The sequence below is a fragment of the Thamnophis sirtalis genome, unplaced genomic scaffold (genome assembly GCF_051295495.1).
Source record: "Thamnophis sirtalis isolate CommonGarterSnake01/CBP01778 unplaced genomic scaffold, rThaSir2_p1.2 scaffold_11, whole genome shotgun sequence".
Classification (NCBI taxonomy): Eukaryota; Metazoa; Chordata; class Lepidosauria; order Squamata; family Natricidae; genus Thamnophis; species Thamnophis sirtalis.
The window spans coordinates 35,576,905-35,596,764 of NW_028261391.1; the positions used below are offsets into that span (position 1 = coordinate 35,576,905).

General features: G+C 40.2%; 1 protein-coding gene across 1 annotated transcript; it reads left to right on the forward strand.

The window, feature by feature from the left end:
• The first annotated feature begins 15,189 nt into the window (after positions 1–15,189).
• On the forward strand, positions 15,190–18,696 carry FOXL2 (forkhead box L2). The gene has a single exon (XM_014053336.2). It carries the CDS (start codon positions 15,384–15,386, stop codon positions 16,542–16,544), a length of 1,161 nt encoding a protein of 386 aa, XP_013908811.2. The 5' UTR covers positions 15,190–15,383; the 3' UTR covers positions 16,545–18,696.
• The last annotated feature ends 1,164 nt before the right edge of the window (positions 18,697–19,860 follow it).

A 19,860-nucleotide genomic window follows, 5' to 3' on the forward strand; every position in this document is an offset into this window, starting at 1 on the left:
TTATAATGAAGCTTCTTCCTGAAATGTTTGTAGTTCCATGCTTAACATAGTATTTCCTTTACTTAAACTCACTGCTTGGCAAAAACTATGTGCTTTAAATCAATGTTTGCAAACCTTAGCAACTTTAAAATTTGTGGACTTCAGCTCCCAGAATTCCCCAGCTAACATGTTGGAGCCTACATTCCTTAAGGTTGTTGAAGTTGAAAAATGCAGCTTTAGATAATATATTAAAAGTACAGAAAGTACTTGACTTATAACAGTACATTTAGTCACACTTTAAAGTTACAATAGCACTAAAAAGTGACTTATGACCTTTTTTTAATTTTTTACCATTGCAACAGCCCCATGGTCACATGATCAAAATTTGGATGCTTGACAACTGACTCATATTTATGATGGTTTCAATATCCTAGGGACATGTGATGACCTTTTGCTACCTTCAGCAAGCAAAGACAATGGGGAAGCCAGATTCACTTAGCAACTGTGTTATTAACTTAATAACTGCAGTGATTCACTTAACAACTGTGTCAAAAAAAGTCATAAAATAGAGCAAAATTCACTTAACAAATGTTTCACTTAGCAGCAGAAATTGTGGACTCTATTATGCTCATAAGTCAAGGACTACATGCATATTACAAAGGACCAGAAGCGAATTTGGCATAGAGTATCTATGGAGATTCTCAGTCATCCCGGTCATGGTTGCCCCAAAGGTGCTTTTTCAAGAGCACTTTAAAAACCTTTCTGGTTTTTAAAAACCAGAAATTCCAATTGCCTCTTGAAAAAGCACCTTTGGGATATAGCATAGAGCTTCCCATAGGGTTCCTTCTCCAGATAAGAAAGATAAACAATCTGTTTAGTTTCACAGCCACATTTTTAAAGCCTCTTTGCTGTTTCCTGAGAAGCAATTGAAAGCTGGGCGATCTTTGCTGCTCTTGTCCTTTAAGTATCCAGACAATGATGTCTGTTGTATAGGGAAACTGGATACACAAAGTAAGGAAGCTCCCTGGACTGAGGTGCATATCCTATGCTTCCTGAGAAGACAGAAGTTTATCAAAGCACACACTTGAGCTTTTGCCCTACAGAGAATGCTGCTTTCATCTCACATGCCCTTTTCCATGGTTCTCCATCCCCCAAGGATATTTCTCATTGAGGTCTGAGGGCCATCGCACTAAAATTATCATTGCCTCCCTTCCATACCTAGGACCATATTAACCAGGCATTAAAAGGCGTAGTCTAACCCAGGAGTAGTCAACCTTTTTATAACTACCGCCCACTTTTGTATCTCTGTTAGTAGTAAAAATTTCTAACCGCCCACCAGTTCCACAGTAATGGTGATTTATAAAGTAGGAAAGTAACTTTACTTTATAAAATTTATAAACCCCTACCGCCCACCATGAAAGCTGGAACGCCCACTAGTGGGTGGTAGGGACCAGGTTGACTACCACTGGTCTAACCCATCTAAGAGGCATAGGCTTCATCTTTGCATGGTGATACTTAAAATGAACAGGAAAGCTTAATAATGGGAACTGACATGAAGTGTAAGGGTGGGGTAGCAATACAAAGTTTCAAAAGAAAATAAACAAAATGCTGTCAAGAGCAGGAAAGATGGTGCTACTGTTTATTTTTCTTGCTTATTTATTCATTTGTAATATTTATATCCTTTTTTTTTCCTCAGAGAATTTAAGGTAGCAGAATCCTCTTTCTGCCATCTATTGATTGCCATTTTGGATTTATTTCAACTTGATAAGCTATGAGAAACAATCACCGGCCCAGGTGATTCAGTAATTTAGTTCCCATAGCATGCTAAATCCTAAATTCCATTAACAAAGCACAATCATTATGTTGACAAAAGAGCTATGTCGAAAATATAAATCATAATGTGACTTAATGGCTTGGTATGTTTCATGTAACATGCTAAGACAATGGTGAGGTCTCCCAAAACACACTGAACTATACCCTATTCCAGTCAAGCCTAAACCAACATGATCAAGCTTTCCTACAAAACAATCCTGTTATGGTTTCAGTGAACAGGTCTTCAAATAGATCCTGAGTGGTCGTCTGTCAGAAAAACATCCTTTTTTGTGTGCTTATTCACAAAATTCACAGTGTTGTTATAGCAAAAGTCTGATTCTCTCCGTGTTCAATATACATGTTATAAACATAAGCAAAGACGAGAGGGATAGAATAAATTATTGGGTTTGCATGTTGTATGTTTGATGAGTGATTAGAATGTCTATATTATTAACTATACTATTTTACAGGTTTCATCTATTGTCCCAATCATAGAGCATAGAACTGTAATATCAAAAAGCCCTACAGGTCTTGGGAAGAAGTGTATTCTTCAGTGGTGGGTTTTCATTTTTTTTACTACCAGTTCGCTCATGTGCATGTGTACGCGCATGTGCAGAAGCATCCGGGCAGGCGGTGGAGCCTCCCGCCACCGCCACTACTGGTTCTTCTGATGAGGGCCAAACCAGGATCAACCCACCTCTGGTCCTCTCTCTAATTAAGTGTGATACTTCAGAAATGAACTTAAGATTAAGAATTTCACTTCCAGTTAAGGAATCTGTATAAATTGACATTTGATGACCCAACCATGTTTCACCAATGGCATCCTAATCAGGGAAGTACTTCTCTTAATTTGTTTTTCCATTCAAACAGTGTATGGCCCTGATTTCAGCAGGGCCATACACTGACCTAGCTATGCTGTGTACCAAATTGTTGTTTCTCCGGAATTTATTTTTCATTACTGCTAAAATAGCGACCAAGGAAAAAGACACTTTTCCATTTTTTGTTTCTTTGTTTGATAAATTGCTAAAAATATATTCCTTCCCATAATGCAAAATCCCTATAAAAGTGCTATGGAAAACTACCATAAATGAGAGCTCAAAATAGTTGTTGAGGTGTGAGGTTCTGAATATTAAAAACACATTTTAAGCCAATGGACGTTTCTTATTAGTCTCGTATATTTCTGTTTCCATCCATTACATTGCACTATTAGTGCTTTTCTATTTATAATCTATAAACAGCCTTCCTAAGATGTGTAATGTACTGACATCTGCTGTGTGTTTGGCCAATATAGCACAATGATTAAAAAGAATAAAGCCTGTATTTAAAATTAGGCTGGTAGGTTGCACGTTGCCAGAACACATTAAGATTGTTTAAAGAAGACAATGCTTTAAAGTAAAATAAGAAACACTCACTCTGCCCCAAGGATCATACAATCTGATTATACTTATTGCACTGGATGAGCCCAGAATTGTGCTATTGAGATTGTATTTCATTATTTCACGTGATGAAGGAAGGAAATAGGAGTATATTTTAATTACATTTTTAGTGTGCCGCATTTTTTTCCATTTCTTGGATAGAGAATGTAGCATGCAATAGTTCAATAAGATGGATTAGGCAAAGTCTATGTCATTATAAAATTTTAGAAGAAATTGCTTATATACCATCTGTTATGTATAATCCAAATGCTAAATTTGGCCAAGTATTATTTATTTAGAATTCTTAAGTTGTTGTTTGAGATAGAACAGAACTTTTATATTAAAAGGAAGTGATTAAATCTGATTCTATTGCTATGGGTATATTTTTGTCACTATAAAGTTGTACTGGCTATATACCTTTTCTTCTTCACCCTCCATCCAATGACAATAGGAAAGGTGTAATGCTGAGAATTTCTTTATACATCTTTAGATAGAACAATGCCAGAAATTTCAAAGTAGAGAAGCTTCTAGTCTATAGCATAGATATATAGCACCTTTACTCTTCCTTGTGAAATGCACTTTCAGTTGAAATTCTCAAGAATACTGTATTTTTTTTATTAGGCATACCATTTTTTGTTTTTGTTTTTTTGTTTTAGGCAATCTAGTGATTCTAAGCATCACTACACCAGGGCTCAGCTTCCTCATTTATCTGGAAATGTCTGTCTGTCTATTGTCTACTAGCTATTGTGTATTAATTCATATGATTTATATTCAGCAAATCTATTAATAAGGAACTCAAGACTATTAACTTATAGCTTGCCTGGGTTTTGTTTTTGTTTAAATTAGGAGAGACACAGAGATTCCTGCAAACTGAACTATTGGACTTTATCTGCGGGCTTCTATATTCTGCAAAATATCTCCAGCTCTTTTATAGGTCCAGAAACATACAAATGAAGTTAAGAAGATTGACAACTGGTGGGTGGTTGAAGCTAACATTGTAATTTATGTGTGTACGCACATATGTGTACATATGCAAGCAAAGAAAGAAATGGAGCACAAATGTTTTATCATTCTATAAGGCACGTGTGCCAGAGGTAGCACACAGAGCCCTCTCTGTGGGCATGGCACCATCACCCCATCTCAGCAAGCTGATCATTGGGTTTCTGACATTCACATGCGCGAAAGCCAGCAGGCCATTGAGATTCTGGTGCTCTAGAGCATGCACACGCACACACCTTCCAGTTTGGGCACTCTGTGCCTAAAAGATTTGCCATCACTGTTCTATACTATTAAGAAAGAGAATCAATTTGGTATAGTGGTTAAAAGTACTGGGCTAGAAATTGGGAGGGTGGAAGGGCTATAAGTTTTAATCTTGCCTTAGGCAAAACCCTACTGGATGACTTTGAGTCAGTCACTTTCTCTTAACCCTAGGAAGAAGATAATGGCAAACTACTTCTGTTGTCGAGAAAATTACATGGACCTATCCATGTGGTAACCAAAAGCCAAGATTGACTTGAAGGCACCAAAAAGAATAAATAAAAACAACCCCTATCAAGGGAAGCTTGGTTTGGTGGTGAGGAAGAAAGCAGATGGCTTATGGGAGATTTCAGAATAATGCTGTCTTGGAAATATTGCCATGGTATATAGAATATTTCCTCTCTTTTGTGCATCTCCCCAGACATAGGTTAATATTGTAGTAAAAACCAGATGTTTCATGTCATACAAGAAATGAGTTACAATGTTCGATGTCTGAATATTATTGAGAGAACAAAAGCTGGTGCAGGCAATCGAGCCATATCTTTTGATTATGTTATAAAATATATCTGGTTTTGATGTATACAAAAATCATATTCAGCTTTTAGCTGAATATAATTCTCATCCTTGTCTTTAAACCAAGTTGTTTTCCTGAAGGGAAAGCATTTGTCTTTTATTCCAAATGAGGCCAACTTGTTTGTTTTCATCTGTAATGTTCAATTGGCTTGTTATAGGTCAGAGATATCCTGCAGAACGGTAATGGGTGAATGTATAAATAAAGGACAAATAAATCCATCCCCATATCAAAATCTACTCATTCATCAATTAGTTGTAACCAATCTCTGTTTCTCAATCATACGTGTGTGTATGCGTGTGTGTGTGCGTGTGCGTGTGTGTGTGCGCGCGTATGTACATACATACACACACACATGCATACATACATACACTTTTTACCTTTATACTCTGTTATTTGTGAATGAAAAGTTTGAAGTTTACTTTTTAAGGTGAAATTAAAACAGCTAAAGAATTCACTTTCCATTAATTGAATTTTATTCATAAATAAATAATCCCTATTCCTCAGTGTGCTGAGTGATGTTCAAATGTTGTCACATGGCTGGAGTCACAGCCTTTGATAAAAGTAAAGAAGTGAGATTTGATATACTTTGCACAATAAATACCTTTCAGCCTTTCGCTGCTTGATAAGGGGTTTTATTTACCCCTTTCAATGAGGAATATGCCTGGAGATAAATCTGCAGAAGAAATGAAGCAGTTATGTTAAAGAGATTTTCCCTTGAGGGAAAACTGAGAATGACCTTGCTTTTGCAATGGGAATTTATTCAAATTTTTATATAGGAGATTTCAGAGTTCTGTTCTAGCCTTAAATTTTATTATTGTTTGGAAACATTTGTCCTTTACGCACTTCTAATATGTTTCTCCTCCAAAACTTAGGGAGAGTGTGGCTGATACTTCTGTTTTAAAACTATATGAGTTCTAGGTCCTCAAACTGGCAATAAACAACTATTAAAGAGAAGTTTATGGTACAGATAAGGTTTGAGGGTTCTTTTGAATAGTTTTTCTCAAGCTAGTCCTGTCCATGTGTGTTGGAATAGAATTGTTACTATATCCGTATGGGGAAGAATGCTGGTTGTGTAAACTATTCTTATTGAATGAATTTACAGCCATTCAACTGTATGCATATACGTCTTGAGATTTCTTTTTTCTTTTTCTCTTCATCCCATGTTAAGCTATAGAATACTGTAGCCTTCACTCTTTATGTCATTCATTTTTAGGTACACATGTTTATAAACAATAATGTGTCATTGCAAGACCTGAGACTAGATAATGATCAAGTCACATTCACATATCTGTATAAGTGAAGAAAAAGAACCCCAGAGGAATGAGGGAATATCTGGGGAGACAGACAATGTTTTTCTCCAAAGAGATTTTAGGGAATTTATTAAAAGCATAAGATTCGGTGTGAAACACACTAACTAAATTTTAAATGAATTATTCATGACTTTGATGATTCAAAGGAATGATATAAATATAAATTGTCCAAAAATAGAAGGATGAATGGCATAGTTCTCATTTCAAGTGGATGAACATAGGAAAATGTAAAGAAAACTTCCACCTCTGGTGTAGACCCTTTAAGATCTATTAGTGTTTGTCCTCTGCAAACTAGTAATAAGACTGCTAATTTACTGAATTCTAGTTGATTAAAACATATCTATTCCCTAAACACATTTCTCTTAATTCTGCAAAGATCATCTGGAGTTTAATCAAACTGGATGTGATTTCTAATGTATGGATGAATGCACCCACAGTCTTGTATTCCAACTAATACCATACAGTTCTTCGATGAGACAAGATGTGGAAATAAATCCCTATGGCTTCTCTCTGCTTTTCAAAGATTCAAGCCTTAGAAACAATCGCCTGGAAGAACATTTTACTGAAAGTATGAGACTTGATTCAGAAAATAAAATGTTAATCAGCCCAGCTACACATGCCAAAGACAAAGAAGTGAATGGGGGTCTAATTCTAATGAATGTCCACATAAACTAGCAATCTGCTTACCAATAGAACAGTATCCAAATTTAAAAATCACACAAGACCTCCAAGGCCCTTCCAACTTTTGTTATTTTGTTATTGACTGAGCACATTAGCAAAATAATTGTTCATTTACAAAATGTATACCTGACTACTATCTACAGCTAAATAGTACTTTTTACGGACAATTAGAAAATCTAGTTGGATATATTTTAAGATACAACAATGACTCTAAGAGTGTTAAATGTTACTTTCAATTGTTTTTTAAATGTGTATTTAGCTCATATTCAAATAAAGTGTATTCAACTTTATGGTAAACTGAAACTACTTCAGCAATAAACCTCTTTGTGTAGCACCTCTGACTTCCTTGTAATGTGTAATATTATGAACTGCTCTGAGTTCAAAAGTGGTTGCCCTATCTTTGAACAGAGACCAGTGGAAAGTAGGATCACTTCTTGTTCCTATGTTGTGATTTTTATGATGCAAATGTTTACATGCATATGATTACCTCTACTGTTTTATACATTCACTGAAGAATCATTAAAACAAAATTCATTCTTCCAGTACAGAATTATGGAAATGTTTTTTTACTCTTTCTATTTTCTTTCTTTTTTTCACTTTGCATAATTTGTACCAATATATGTTCAGAGTTCACTATGACTATTTAGGTTTTTTTTAAAATCCCAAAGTAAGCAGGACTCATATTACATGAAGTCAAATCTGCATATTGTAAATCCTCTATCCAGGTACCTTTATGAGGCTCATATGAGATAAGGGTGGCATTTGAAGCTGTCTTCAAATTATCTCCTATTCAAGGACAGGCTGTGCTAGTGGAGGCCAAAGGCATTAGATTCTCAGCGTGCAAATTCAATTCTGGGCATGCATTTGCTCAGTGGACAGGTATGCTTTGTCAAGGCCCTGAATGCAGAGCCATTTAATTCTATCTAGGTTCTGTAAGATTCCAGCCTGAACACAATTTATATAATTGAGTGCAGTTCAAATTGCCCTGTACTTTCAGTGACATGACATAGCCCACATATATATGCTGGTATTCTTCAACTTGTCCATATGTTTCCAGCATATTTGAATGTTTGTTTCCCCTTTGGGTATATATTTGCAATTGATTATAGAATAGATCTCATAAAATATCTGATTAGATGCACATGTATCCATCTGGGTTGTGCCATTAATTTAAGTTTCTTTAGGACAAAACCAAAAGGGCATTTAAAAACTTATTGGAGAAGGGACTCATTCTGTAAAAAGACAATCTAAACCTGATGTATTTCTCTATCTCAAGAATAACCACCTCTAATTCCCAGACTGTATTTCCTTTAGTGTCATTACTTTTAGAGTATGAAACCATGCTTAAAATGTCATGTTTATATGTAACATCTTTCCTTCTTCAATTGTTATTGGAACAAATAATTCAGAACCTTAAAATAAAGTGTTGCAAGTTTATAGGAGAAAGAGACAGAGGAATCCAGAAAGGCAAATCATTCTCAAAACTCTTGGTGTAACAAATATGTTGAAAATAGGAAATGGAAGAGGGGAGGTGATAGGTACAGATCCACAAGAAAACCAACCCTGTGGCTTTTCTTCTTGGGAAGATTATATTCTCCTGTAGTTTTGGTTTTGCTGAGGTTAATCTGTGTAAACCTGGGTTCATTTTTTTTTCAAGAGACTGGGAGAAGAGAACACAAGAGGGTTAGATAAGGACTCGCAAGTAGATTTCTTTCTTGTGAAATGGACAAGTTTCAAGAGACCATGCCTGAAAGTGGCAGATGGAAAGCCGGCAATGGACAAACTGCAAAACAAAGGTCGATTAAAATGCACGCCGGTTACCTTGCGTCCTGCCGCACACCTCCCTAAAACAGCCGGCCGACGGCTGCAATGTATAAACACCCTTTCCTGGTCCCTTCCCTAACTATTCAGAGGCTTTGGCGTTCCCGGGACAAATTGAAGTCCCTGCATTCTGACTCTTTTGGAGTCGGTAAGCTTAAAGGTTAGGACAGAAACGGCTTAGGCGGTTCCTGAAATGAAACAAATAAAAGAGGATTTCGGGTCCATTCTTGTTTTGAGACAGAATTACCTTTGAGGGGATAGATTGAGGGACAACCTGGCGTTTAAGAAGGAGCAAAATGTTTCCGACTACAGTATCAAAAAGGTAAATTTCGTTGTCATTTTTACTTAAAATCTAAAATATTCGCTTGGTCGCAGTGACTAGGTGGGGGGGAGAGGAAATGACTTAAATGGATAAATAAGGCATTGTTAGGATGCGAATATTCTCTGATATAGTTAGTCAACATTTGCTTATACTTTTTCTCCTCCAAAATATATAATCCATTTACTTGTGAAAAGGATTCAGGCGTACATTACATTATAGTGCTGCAGAGAACATACCACTAACTAAAAAATATTTTAAAAGCAGTTATATATTATTGAAAGGACAATAGGACTTTTGGGATAATTTAAAAAGTCTTCATTTCTCCTCCAATTTGTATGAATTGTTATATACTTAAATAGCCGAAGATAAGTAATTGGCATATTAAGGATTTAACAGCCTTCTTTTCATTGTTGTCTTTAGCATTTGTTTGTGTGTGACACAAATAAAACTTCAGCGTTTCCATTCTGCCAAAGTATGAAAAATGTAATCTAAATTGGCCAAATTTGCTTATTATGTTTGAAACCATTTTACAAGGAATGTCCTGAGTCTAACTGATAAATGTTTAACTTTGTAGCCTCTTTAATTTAATGTACTAGTAAATATTTAAGAGTTGGAACATGATCCAATTGAATGCTTGCTTTATCATAATTTAATGGGTACTTACTGGAGAAGTCAATTCCATTGTGTACAACATGGTTTACTTCCTAGTAACTGTTGATGCTGGATTGTTCAGGCGGGGTTAACTAAAAGAAGCAAGGAAATAGTTGATTTATTATTGTTGTTGTTGCTGCAGTTATTATTATTATATTATTATTATTTTAAACCCTGGAAATTATTGTGTCCCGTGCCTTCCATGACTTGCAATATACTGTTATTCAGTTCAACAATTTGACTCATCATTATCTGTCAATCTTTGTGATGGAAAGCAATTAATATTTCCTGAGCCCAAGTTGTTTCAGTGAAAAGAAAGTGATTTTCCCTTGCTGTTTCCTGAACTGCCCAGGAATTGATGGATTACAATATGCCACTTTTTAAGCTTCTTGGGTCTCTCATAATTAACAGCATACCTTTATCTTGCTATTATGATAAAGTGTCTCTCACCATAAGGAGTAGAATTTACTATGATTCAGATATCAATCCAATGCTTTGGTAGGAAGTCCCAAATGGGTCTTATTCTCATCCTAAATGCAGTAAAGCCTATTTTACTACAGAAAAGCTTTCTTGCCTGTGATTCACACACACACACAGAGAGAGAGAGGGAGGGAGGGAGGGAGGGAGAGAGAGAGAGAGAATTATTCCTTTCACATCCAATCTTTTTCCAATATTTCTGATGCCTGTTAGGTACATTAGCTACATTAAACGGAGAAGAGTAGCTGAGTCCTTCAGGAACTCTGCATTCTTAGAAATGTCTAAATTATTTACCAAATAATTACTGCCCAATTTGTATTACAAACAGTCTTGAACACTGGATCAGTTTAAAGCCTAAAAAATCAGGCTGTTCTCCTTTGTTCAGTGGAGCACAATCCCAGGTAAATTAACGTGGAATTGTTGTTTAATATATGGCAATAAAGTTGACTGCCAGCCCAGTCCTGATAATTCCAATCATACTACTATTACATACAGAAAAATGGTTCTATGCCTTCTATATGTATTTCATTGGGTCTAAATTAGAATCCAGGGTCAAGCCTATGATCACCCATCTGATAGTGAATCCCACTGATCCAAGCTCGGTAGGAATTTCTGTGAAATGGGATGTGAATTGATATTCTCTTTCAGGCTTTGAATCTGATGCCCGAATTCTTATGCTTGTGAAAGCCATAAAATTTGAGATTCAGAGAGATTGAGTGTTTAAGTTCACCCCATATCAGGATAGTAGTTGGTTGTTTAATATTATTAGTAATGTCATCATTGTTAGAAACTGCTAATCCTGCTATTACATGCAATTGTTGCCCATATTTTTAATAAGTGGATAGCAGGAACTCTGAGGAAGTCTATGCCGCCCAGACTCGCTTTGAATGGCGAGATGGGCGGCATCTAAATTTAATAATAAATAAATTAAAAATGTAAAAATACCATTCATGGGTTCAAAGAAATCACCTTAAAACAATAGTAACTGAGGGAAGCCTTTTGATTTCAACAGTGCCTGTGCTTCACTCCGGCGACATAAGACAGTTCAGCGAGGTTCTCGACGAGCGCACGGAGCCCTCGCAACCGAACCTCCTTAGCATCCACTGATCGCTTCTATAAAAGGGAAATCCAGTGAGCCCAACCGTCTACGGGTGCCTCCTGTTTTCGCTGAAGATTCTTCGTTAGAGACGCCCAAGCAGCCTTTGACTGACCAGATGGGGGCGAAGGAGAGGGAGGGAAGCCAAGAGGGGCGGGCGAGATGGAGAATTCGCCGAAGCGAAAGCGCAACCTCTGCTATAAGTTGCGGACCTGGTTATGCGCGCCAGGCAGCAAGAAAGCGCTGCTTAACCTTCCTCTCCATTTCTGCCCTGCTTCTGCCTTGGGTTGCACTTCAAATCTCATTGGAGGAGCGGTGTAGGGAAAGGAAAGTGGGGGGTGGGGGTGGAGGAGAAAGCTTTCATGTGGTGGAGCGCGCTGGGTTTTGCGCCTCTCTTCCACACAGAGATTCACGCGCTTCCACCGGCGACACCGTTGATTTTTCTAAGTTTGGAAAGGCAGGGAAATCTGTAGTTGGTAGAGGTGCTGACACATGTCACAAGGCTCCACCGCTGCTGCCGTTGCTGCGACTGCTACACCTGTGGAAGGAAATGCCTCCCGGGCGAGGGGGGTGCGAAGCAGCCCCAGCCGGCTTGGGTGGTCAAGGAAAGAACTGGCCCTAAGTAGCTAAACACCCCCGACCTCAAAAGAGCAGCGATTCAGAATCTCAGCAGGCGCCCCGGTTTGGTTTCCGCTGGGGCCGGACACTGGCACTTTCAGACCCAGGGGCAGAGCTGCGACAGGGGCCGGAGGGCATTCCTACCCCCAGGCTCCAAAGCGTTTTGGATTAAGGAAGGAATCCGCCCGGGATTGGAAGTCACAGAGGTTTGGGCCCTTGTGTGCCTGATTCAGAAACTCGTCCCGCTGCGAAGGGAGGCATTTACTGTATTCCTAAAGATTTTTGTTTCAATGTCTTCGAATCTACACAGGAGCTAACCATCTGGATCACCATCAGCGATTTTTTTTAAAGACCAAAAACGTGTTTTTCTCTTACACACACTTGATCTGAGGACTTGAAATTTCGCAGCAATAGTGATCTGAATTTGAGAGATGCAATGTCTTAATAGATAGTTTTATAAATAGCTTTATGGATTCAGGATCGGTACCAATTAATGAAGTCTCACCGTTGATTTTGGCAAAATAATGCTAAAGATTATTTTTAGCATTTCCATTAAAAACATGTCATTTTCAACCATGCACTTCTCCTTGACAGATTTATGTTTATGTAGGGATAAAGATTAAGCGGTTTAATCACTAATCAAATATAAAGGAAAGTTAGGCGCCACTCTGCTCATTAGAACTTCTGAATTTTGTTTCTAGATTTTAAAATGCAATCGGCCTTCGCTCTATGAATATAACTCAAATGCTGATTTTTTTCAAGTCAGAAAAAAACCTTCACACTTTTCTTTTTAAAAAATCACAATATTGTAAATTGTTCCTGTAAAAGCATCTTAATTTGAAAAAAAATCATTAGAAATATTGAATGTCTTTCTGAATAAAACTCTATTATTAGGTTACACCAATTTGAAACTTTTTTCCAATATACAGGTAGCAACAACCTATTGAAAATATCCGTTTTGAAGAGTGTAATCAATGTAATCAATATTGCAAATATTTGTTACTGAAGTGGTTTTACTGAAATCCAATAAGTGCACACTATTAGAATTCTACTGTTTATTATTTGATGTTAAATATTTCTAACTTTGAATAAATCAGATTAAATTGATCTTATTGTGTAGGATCAATGAAAAGCCAGTGCCTTTGAATTCAACGGGATTCCCTCCCAGGTTTGATGAATAGTTTGTAACAATGGTCTATGCTGTTTGGCAGCCTATACATACAAAAATAATGTATAAATGTATATAAACAGCATCCAAAAAAATAGATCCATAAATTACTATAAAAACGTGAATGACCTTGTATATGAAGTTTTGGTATTTTTGAAATACAACTTGGGAGGTGGACGAGGGAGCATCCAATTAACTCATGCTTCTCAATATAAAGCCTGTAAATTTTCCCATTCAATTTTATTATTAGAAAAAAGAATGGTTAAGGGACTATGGTAGACTCACTAAAGGTAAAAATAAATTCCACTGAATTCAAGGAGAATTACTTTGGCATAGGCTTTGATAAGATCAAGATATCTTTCTTCAAAAACATAACTGGTTAAACTTGCACAATAAATATTTACATTGTCTATTTTCTTCTAACACTGAAGCAAATCATTCAGAATTTCCTTTTGAAAGGATGAGACTTTTTGTATTTAAAATTGTACTGTTAGGCACTTTGTACTGAACAAAGAAGCGCATTGGGAAAGGAATCTGGAGGTATGACTCGAAGTTCCCTTTCCGACGTGTACTCCCTTTCCTGCAGCAGCCGCACTGAGACACCTAGGCAGGCAGACTGGATGACGTATCTGTCCTTCGGCTGTCGCCAACCTCGTGTGCGGCGGCTGTTCAGGTGAAGAGCATCAGGTAGAGGTCGGGAGAAAAACACAGAAAAACCGTTGGAGCAACTTGGAAACTTAACACGCAGCAGGTCCTTCAGTGATCAGCTTTTCTCTAAAGCCTGGTCGAGATCTCGAGTTTGAGATGGGATTTACCAGAAAGGATTCTTTCCAGAAGAAAGTTTAGGGCAGAGACCCAGTCTCAGGCACAGAGAAGATGGGCGCTAGTTGTGGCCTGTAGCAATCGCCTTGCAGAAAACCAACACGCTCTGCCCCGCCTCCGTTTTCCTGTTTCATTCCCCCTTTGCCCCAACTGCCTATATGTTCACACCTGCAAGAGTGTCTTTCAAATCAGCTACCTCAACAGCCTGTTTTTCAAACGGCTTATCTAGAAAAATCCACCCGGACGAATGCCAGAGGGCTTTTCCTTTCTTTTAAAACTGGGGGATGAATTTAAAGGTCGCAATGAAAGAGCTACCTCTACAGCATGGTATGCGTGGGTGTTAAAGGCTGTTTGGCTCCGAAGACAGATGTCACCTGGCCAGGTCAGCCAGTTCTACTGAGCGATCTGTCTGGGTAAGAAGGTTCAGGAGGAAACGCACAACTGCCAGTCCCCGACGTAGATGGCCTTATAACCTTTCAATTCGGGGCGCAGCGCTGTTCGGGGGGGGGGGGAGAGCCATGCCTCCTTAAGTAGCCAGTTGCAGAGAAGCTCCTGCGTCCCCAAATCTATCCCGCCAGGCTTCCCTGCGGCTGAGCTCGCTCGACCTTTTTTTTTTTTAACACCGATTTCTGGCTTCCATCTCCAGCCCGCCTCTACCGCTGCGCTCGGAGAAACCCCTACTCCTCGGGAGATCATCTTGCAGAAGCAGGGCAAGATTTTCATTTTAGTCCTTCCCCGCCACACACACACCCGCCCCTACCCCAATCTTCCGCCTCTTGCATTAGCCGCATTGGCAAAGGAAAAAAAAAAAGATGCCGCTTTCCCCCCTGATTTGTGCGTGCCTGTTTGCCACCCCACACCACCTCCACTTCCCTTCGCTCCCCGACCCCCACCCTTGGCTTACGCGTATGATTTCCTGGTTGGGGTGTCCTTCTCGTGCAATGTGACTTTGCCATGAACTCGCCCGTGCCCCGTTGGCTCCCAGGACTGGAGAAGGGTGGGGGGACGCGGTGGGGGGGGGGGAGAAGCATCCTGACGAAAGCGGAACTCGCCGGAGCCCATACAAATCAGAAAAGAGCCACTCAGAAGAGCAGAGAGTAGACACCGGAGCCTGCGGATCAGAAAAGACGCTGCGCCGGCCGCCGCTTGAAAACAGAGACGGGAAGGCGGAAGACTCCAAAGCCCACCAGCCCACCAAGCGAACTTAAAACCAGCAAGGCGGGATTGGCCCTGGAGCAGAACTTTCCTGGGGGAGCAGCAGGAACAGCCGCAGCAGCCGCAGCCGAGGAAGTTTGGCGCGGCGGAGCGCTGCCCCTCGTTGAGCCGCCGCCGGAGGAGCCGTCACCTTCCGAGGCGAGCCGCGGCAACAGGTGGTGGGCCATGATGACCACCAGCTTCCAGGAGCCTCCGCCCGAAGACACGGTGGCCCTTCTGCACCGGGCCAAGGAGCCAGGAGGCGGCAGCGAAGGGGCGTCCAAAGCCGAACTGAGCCCGGCTTCCAGCAGCAAGGCGCCGTCGTCCATCGGAACCGCGGCGGCAGCAGCGGCGGAGAAGTGCGACCCCACGCAGAAGCCGCCCTACTCCTACGTGGCGCTGATCGCCATGGCCATCCGCGAGAGCGCCGAGAAGCGCCTGACTCTGTCGGGCATCTACCAGTACATCATCAGCAAGTTCCCCTTCTACGAGAAGAACAAGAAGGGCTGGCAGAACAGCATCCGCCACAACCTCAGCCTCAACGAGTGCTTCATCAAAGTGCCGCGAGAGGGCGGCGGAGAGCGCAAAGGCAACTACTGGACGCTCGACCCGGCCTGCGAGGACATGTTCGAGAAGGGCAACTACCGCCGCCGCCGCCGCATGAAGAGGCCCTTCCGCCCGCCCACGGGCCACTTCCAGCCGGGCAAGAGCCTGTTCGGAGCTGCGGCTGAGGCGGCCGGCTACGGTTACCTCACGGCGCCACCCGCCAAGTACCTGCAGGCACCTTTCCTCAACGCCGCCGCTTCCTGGTCTTTGGCGCAGCCCGCGCCGCCGCCGCCTCAGGCGCCCTCAGCCGCTTCCTACGGGGCCTGTCAAATGGCGGCTGTGGAGGCAGGCGGCAACGGCGGCAGCCCGGGTGGCAACGGCGGCGGCGGCAGCCCTGTCAGCGCCGTGAAGGGAATGGGACTCTCGGCCGGGCCCGCCGGCGCTGCCTCAGCCTACGGCCCTTACTCGCGCCTTCCAGCCATGGTGAACTCGTACAACGGCATGAGCCACCACCATGCCCACCACCACCCGCACCCCCACCACCACCACCCGCACGCCCACCACCATCACCACCACCACCACCACGCGGCCCAGCAGCTCGGCGCGGCGGCGGTGGCGGCGGCTGCAGCCGCAGCGGCCGCCGCCTCGGCGGGAAATCCTTCCCCTCAAGCGGCGCCCAACGGAGCCGGCGGCCTGCAGTTCGCCTGCGCGCGCCAGCCGCCCGAGCTGGCCATGATGCACTGTTCGTACTGGGACCACGAGAGCAAACACAGCCCGCTGCACCCCCGGATAGACCTCTGAGGAGGCGGACGAGAGCCGCGTCTCTTGCCCCGCAGCCCACCGACCCCCTTTCCCGCGCAAAGAGATGTTTCTTTTTTCCTGAAGAAAAGCTTGGATCGCCTTTCCTCGTCGTTTTCCTTTCCTCATGCCCAGCGCATGCAGTCACTTTCAGCGGAGAAAGACCCCTCCACCACCACCACCACCCAAAAAATCCCTCCGTGTCTTTTGCAGCTCTCAGGATCCTCTCCGGCTGCAGGTGAAGGCAAGCACGACGTCCCCTAGGACTTTTCCCACCACCTCTTCCTCCTCTTCCTTTGCTTCGAGTAGTTCGGCTTTGGGATTTAAATCCTCTTCTCGGTCAGTAGTTTTTAGCGGGGGGGGGGGGTAGGCAACTCACCGTTTTACTCAATCTCCCTAGTACAAGCCCTAATAAAGCTAAAGTCACCTCCGGATTTTTTTTTAGTTGCTTTATAAATAACACTGGCAATACAACACGGATCGAGACTGTAGTAGAAGAAGACGTCCTTTGCGTGGTTATCCCGAACTTACTTTGCAGAAGCAGGGAGAGTTGGTAGTAAGTAACGTTTTTAAGATCGAAACGTGGGTCTTAATTGCAGAGGCTTTTGCTTTGCATTGGGAGTTTAAACGGGGTTAAAATCCAAATCAAAGAAAACCGGGGAGAAAAAAGCTATTTGGGTGAACAAGAATTACCGAAATGATAGGTTCACCGCTGCAGATGAGAGGTGTCGAATCAACAACTCAGAACAACTAAATCACCAGACTTTAAAGCCAGTAAAGGCCGCGTTTTTTTATTCGGAATATATATAAAATTGTGTTTGAACTTCAGTTATCTAGGGTGGCGATGACTGTAAATCCTATTGAATTGGGCCTCTTAGTTTAATAATTGGGAGTCGTGTTTAAATCAGAAAGATTTACATTTGGATTTAAGCAGTAATAACTTTGACGCTATTCACAATCTTTTTAGGCTGATGTTTTTAGAAGTGCGTCTAATGGTTTACATGATGTCTCTGTTCTAAACAATGTAAAGCACACCAAATTTATTAGGGTTTATTTTCAAAAATTGTTTCCAAGAATGGCAAAGATTATAAACACATTTTTTCAAATATAAATTTCATGAAACATTTAGACTTTCATTCCACTGTACTGTGGTTTATAGTAGGTTTCAAGACTTGTTTCAGTTTCCTGGCTCGATACAGGTTAATTTGGGCACTTGAGTACTTGAGTTTCAACTGGTTTAGGGATGTTTAAAGTTGAGAAGGGAAGAGGTTTGCATTAATGGGATTAATCTGATTACAATAGATAATTACTGGGGATAACTCTTCAAAATCTAGAAGTTGAGATGTTGAAAATGCCTGCATTTTGAACAGATTGGCTAATATAAATAATGGAAAGCACTAGACTTTCATTTCGCCTTTCTTTTGGCATAGACTTGTCCACTGTGACCACAAAGATGGAGGAGGGGGACAATGCACTTCTTCAAATCTTAATATAACTGTCCAAAAAAGTACTTATTTGGGCACTGATTTTAGCAGAAAGGCTCCTTCTTGGGGCGACTTGTAGCCAAGTTGATTTGAAGGGGGAAGGAGTTTTAAGAACAAGTTTAAAACAATTGTATATGTATATGTATTTTTTTACAAAAAGAAAATAGTATTTTCTCAAGATAAAGTAAGTTTATACTGTCTAAACTTTATGCTAAAATTATTTGGATAAAAAAAAAGTTATTCTCTATTATGAATAGTAGTAATAATGGAGACTGTTTTTTTTGCAATGATGCTGTTTTACACACACACACACACACACACACACACACACACACACACACACTTGCCTCCACATGGGTATTCAGAATATTTTTTTATCTTTTTTAAACTGAAACTATTTTGCCTGTAAATCAATTTTCATGGGTGGTCCTCTGCTTTCCTCTTCTTTTGTGAAACAAAGTTTCACTATTTGATCTTGAAAAAGAAGATGAACAGAAAATGTATTAATGGGGAAAGGGGGGGAGTCATAGCAGTTTGGTTAAATACTTTTGTAAGCAAACTGTTTTGGTATTGTGCCTTTCTGGGACCAACTTTTTTTTTTTAGAATAACTAGCACTTTTATTGTATATCTCTTTGTATAGTCTCCAATAAAATGTTCTTTTTTTCTCTTTTATGCTTGGTTTTCTTTTGTTCCACTATTGGTCAAATACTGCAGATCTTTAAAAATGTCATTACTTTCTGAAAGTGAGTAATTTGCTACAAAAGGTGGTAACATATAGACTTGAGCAGAAAATTTAGAATTTTACTTATATTATTTTCTACTTTCCTGACTGGATTTTGGTGATTGTTAAAAGCAAAAAGAAAAATACATAAACCTCAGTTATAATAGTAATAATAACTATAATCATTTGAAAAGAGTATTGAAATCACTGCCCCATCTGGCAATGTTATTTATATTGATTGTGTTAAAGCCTTCTTTAAATGGCTGAATCTAAAGCATTTGCGTTTGGAATATTACTAATAGGTAAATTCCTCTGAAGTCAATCTTTTTATTTCCATGTCATGATTATTAGGCCAAGAATACTTATGGTCCTGTGGTCTTCATTACATTTACTCAAAAATACATCTGATGTGTGGATCTTTTAGAGTTCTTTGCTTGCATTACATCAGCCCCTTTCTACCAGTATTTATGTGCAAGTACATCTCATTTAAAATAATGGCAGGATACCCCGGAGGATCTAACTTTAGAAGATTGTGATCTGGTTTGGTGACTGACTGTGGAAAGTGCTGTTAGTATCAGGCTTGAAAAAATTATTATCTCTTCTAAGTTGTTCTAAGACATGCAAAAAAGAAGTTCTTGGTTGTGAAGATCTTCACTTGCAGACTTAATCCAGATGGATTTTTTTCTTTAATAGTGAGCATATGTTGGAAAAAGATGCCTAGCGGCCCTTTTATTATAGCACTATCTTTTTCTTTCTTGTAATATATGTATGATTACAACATCCTTTACCTATATCACAAAAAGTGTAGGTGATTGTAGGCCAGAGGTCTGTAAAATATAAGTGTGAAAAATAGCTGGTGATCATATTCTTTTTATTTCAGAGAGTAAAACCATTCCAAAAAATATCTTTATTATGTAAGTATTGAACACTATACATATATAATATCAAATGACTGATAAGAATATAAGGGGAAAAAAAGAATATTTGCAGCCCTACTCCAAAGAAGCACATTTTTTAGAAATAAATTCCAATGAATTCAGCGTGACTCGTTTACCAAACTGCTACTTTATTTGGAGAGAAATTATATGAGAAGGGGTGGGCTTACCTCCTCCC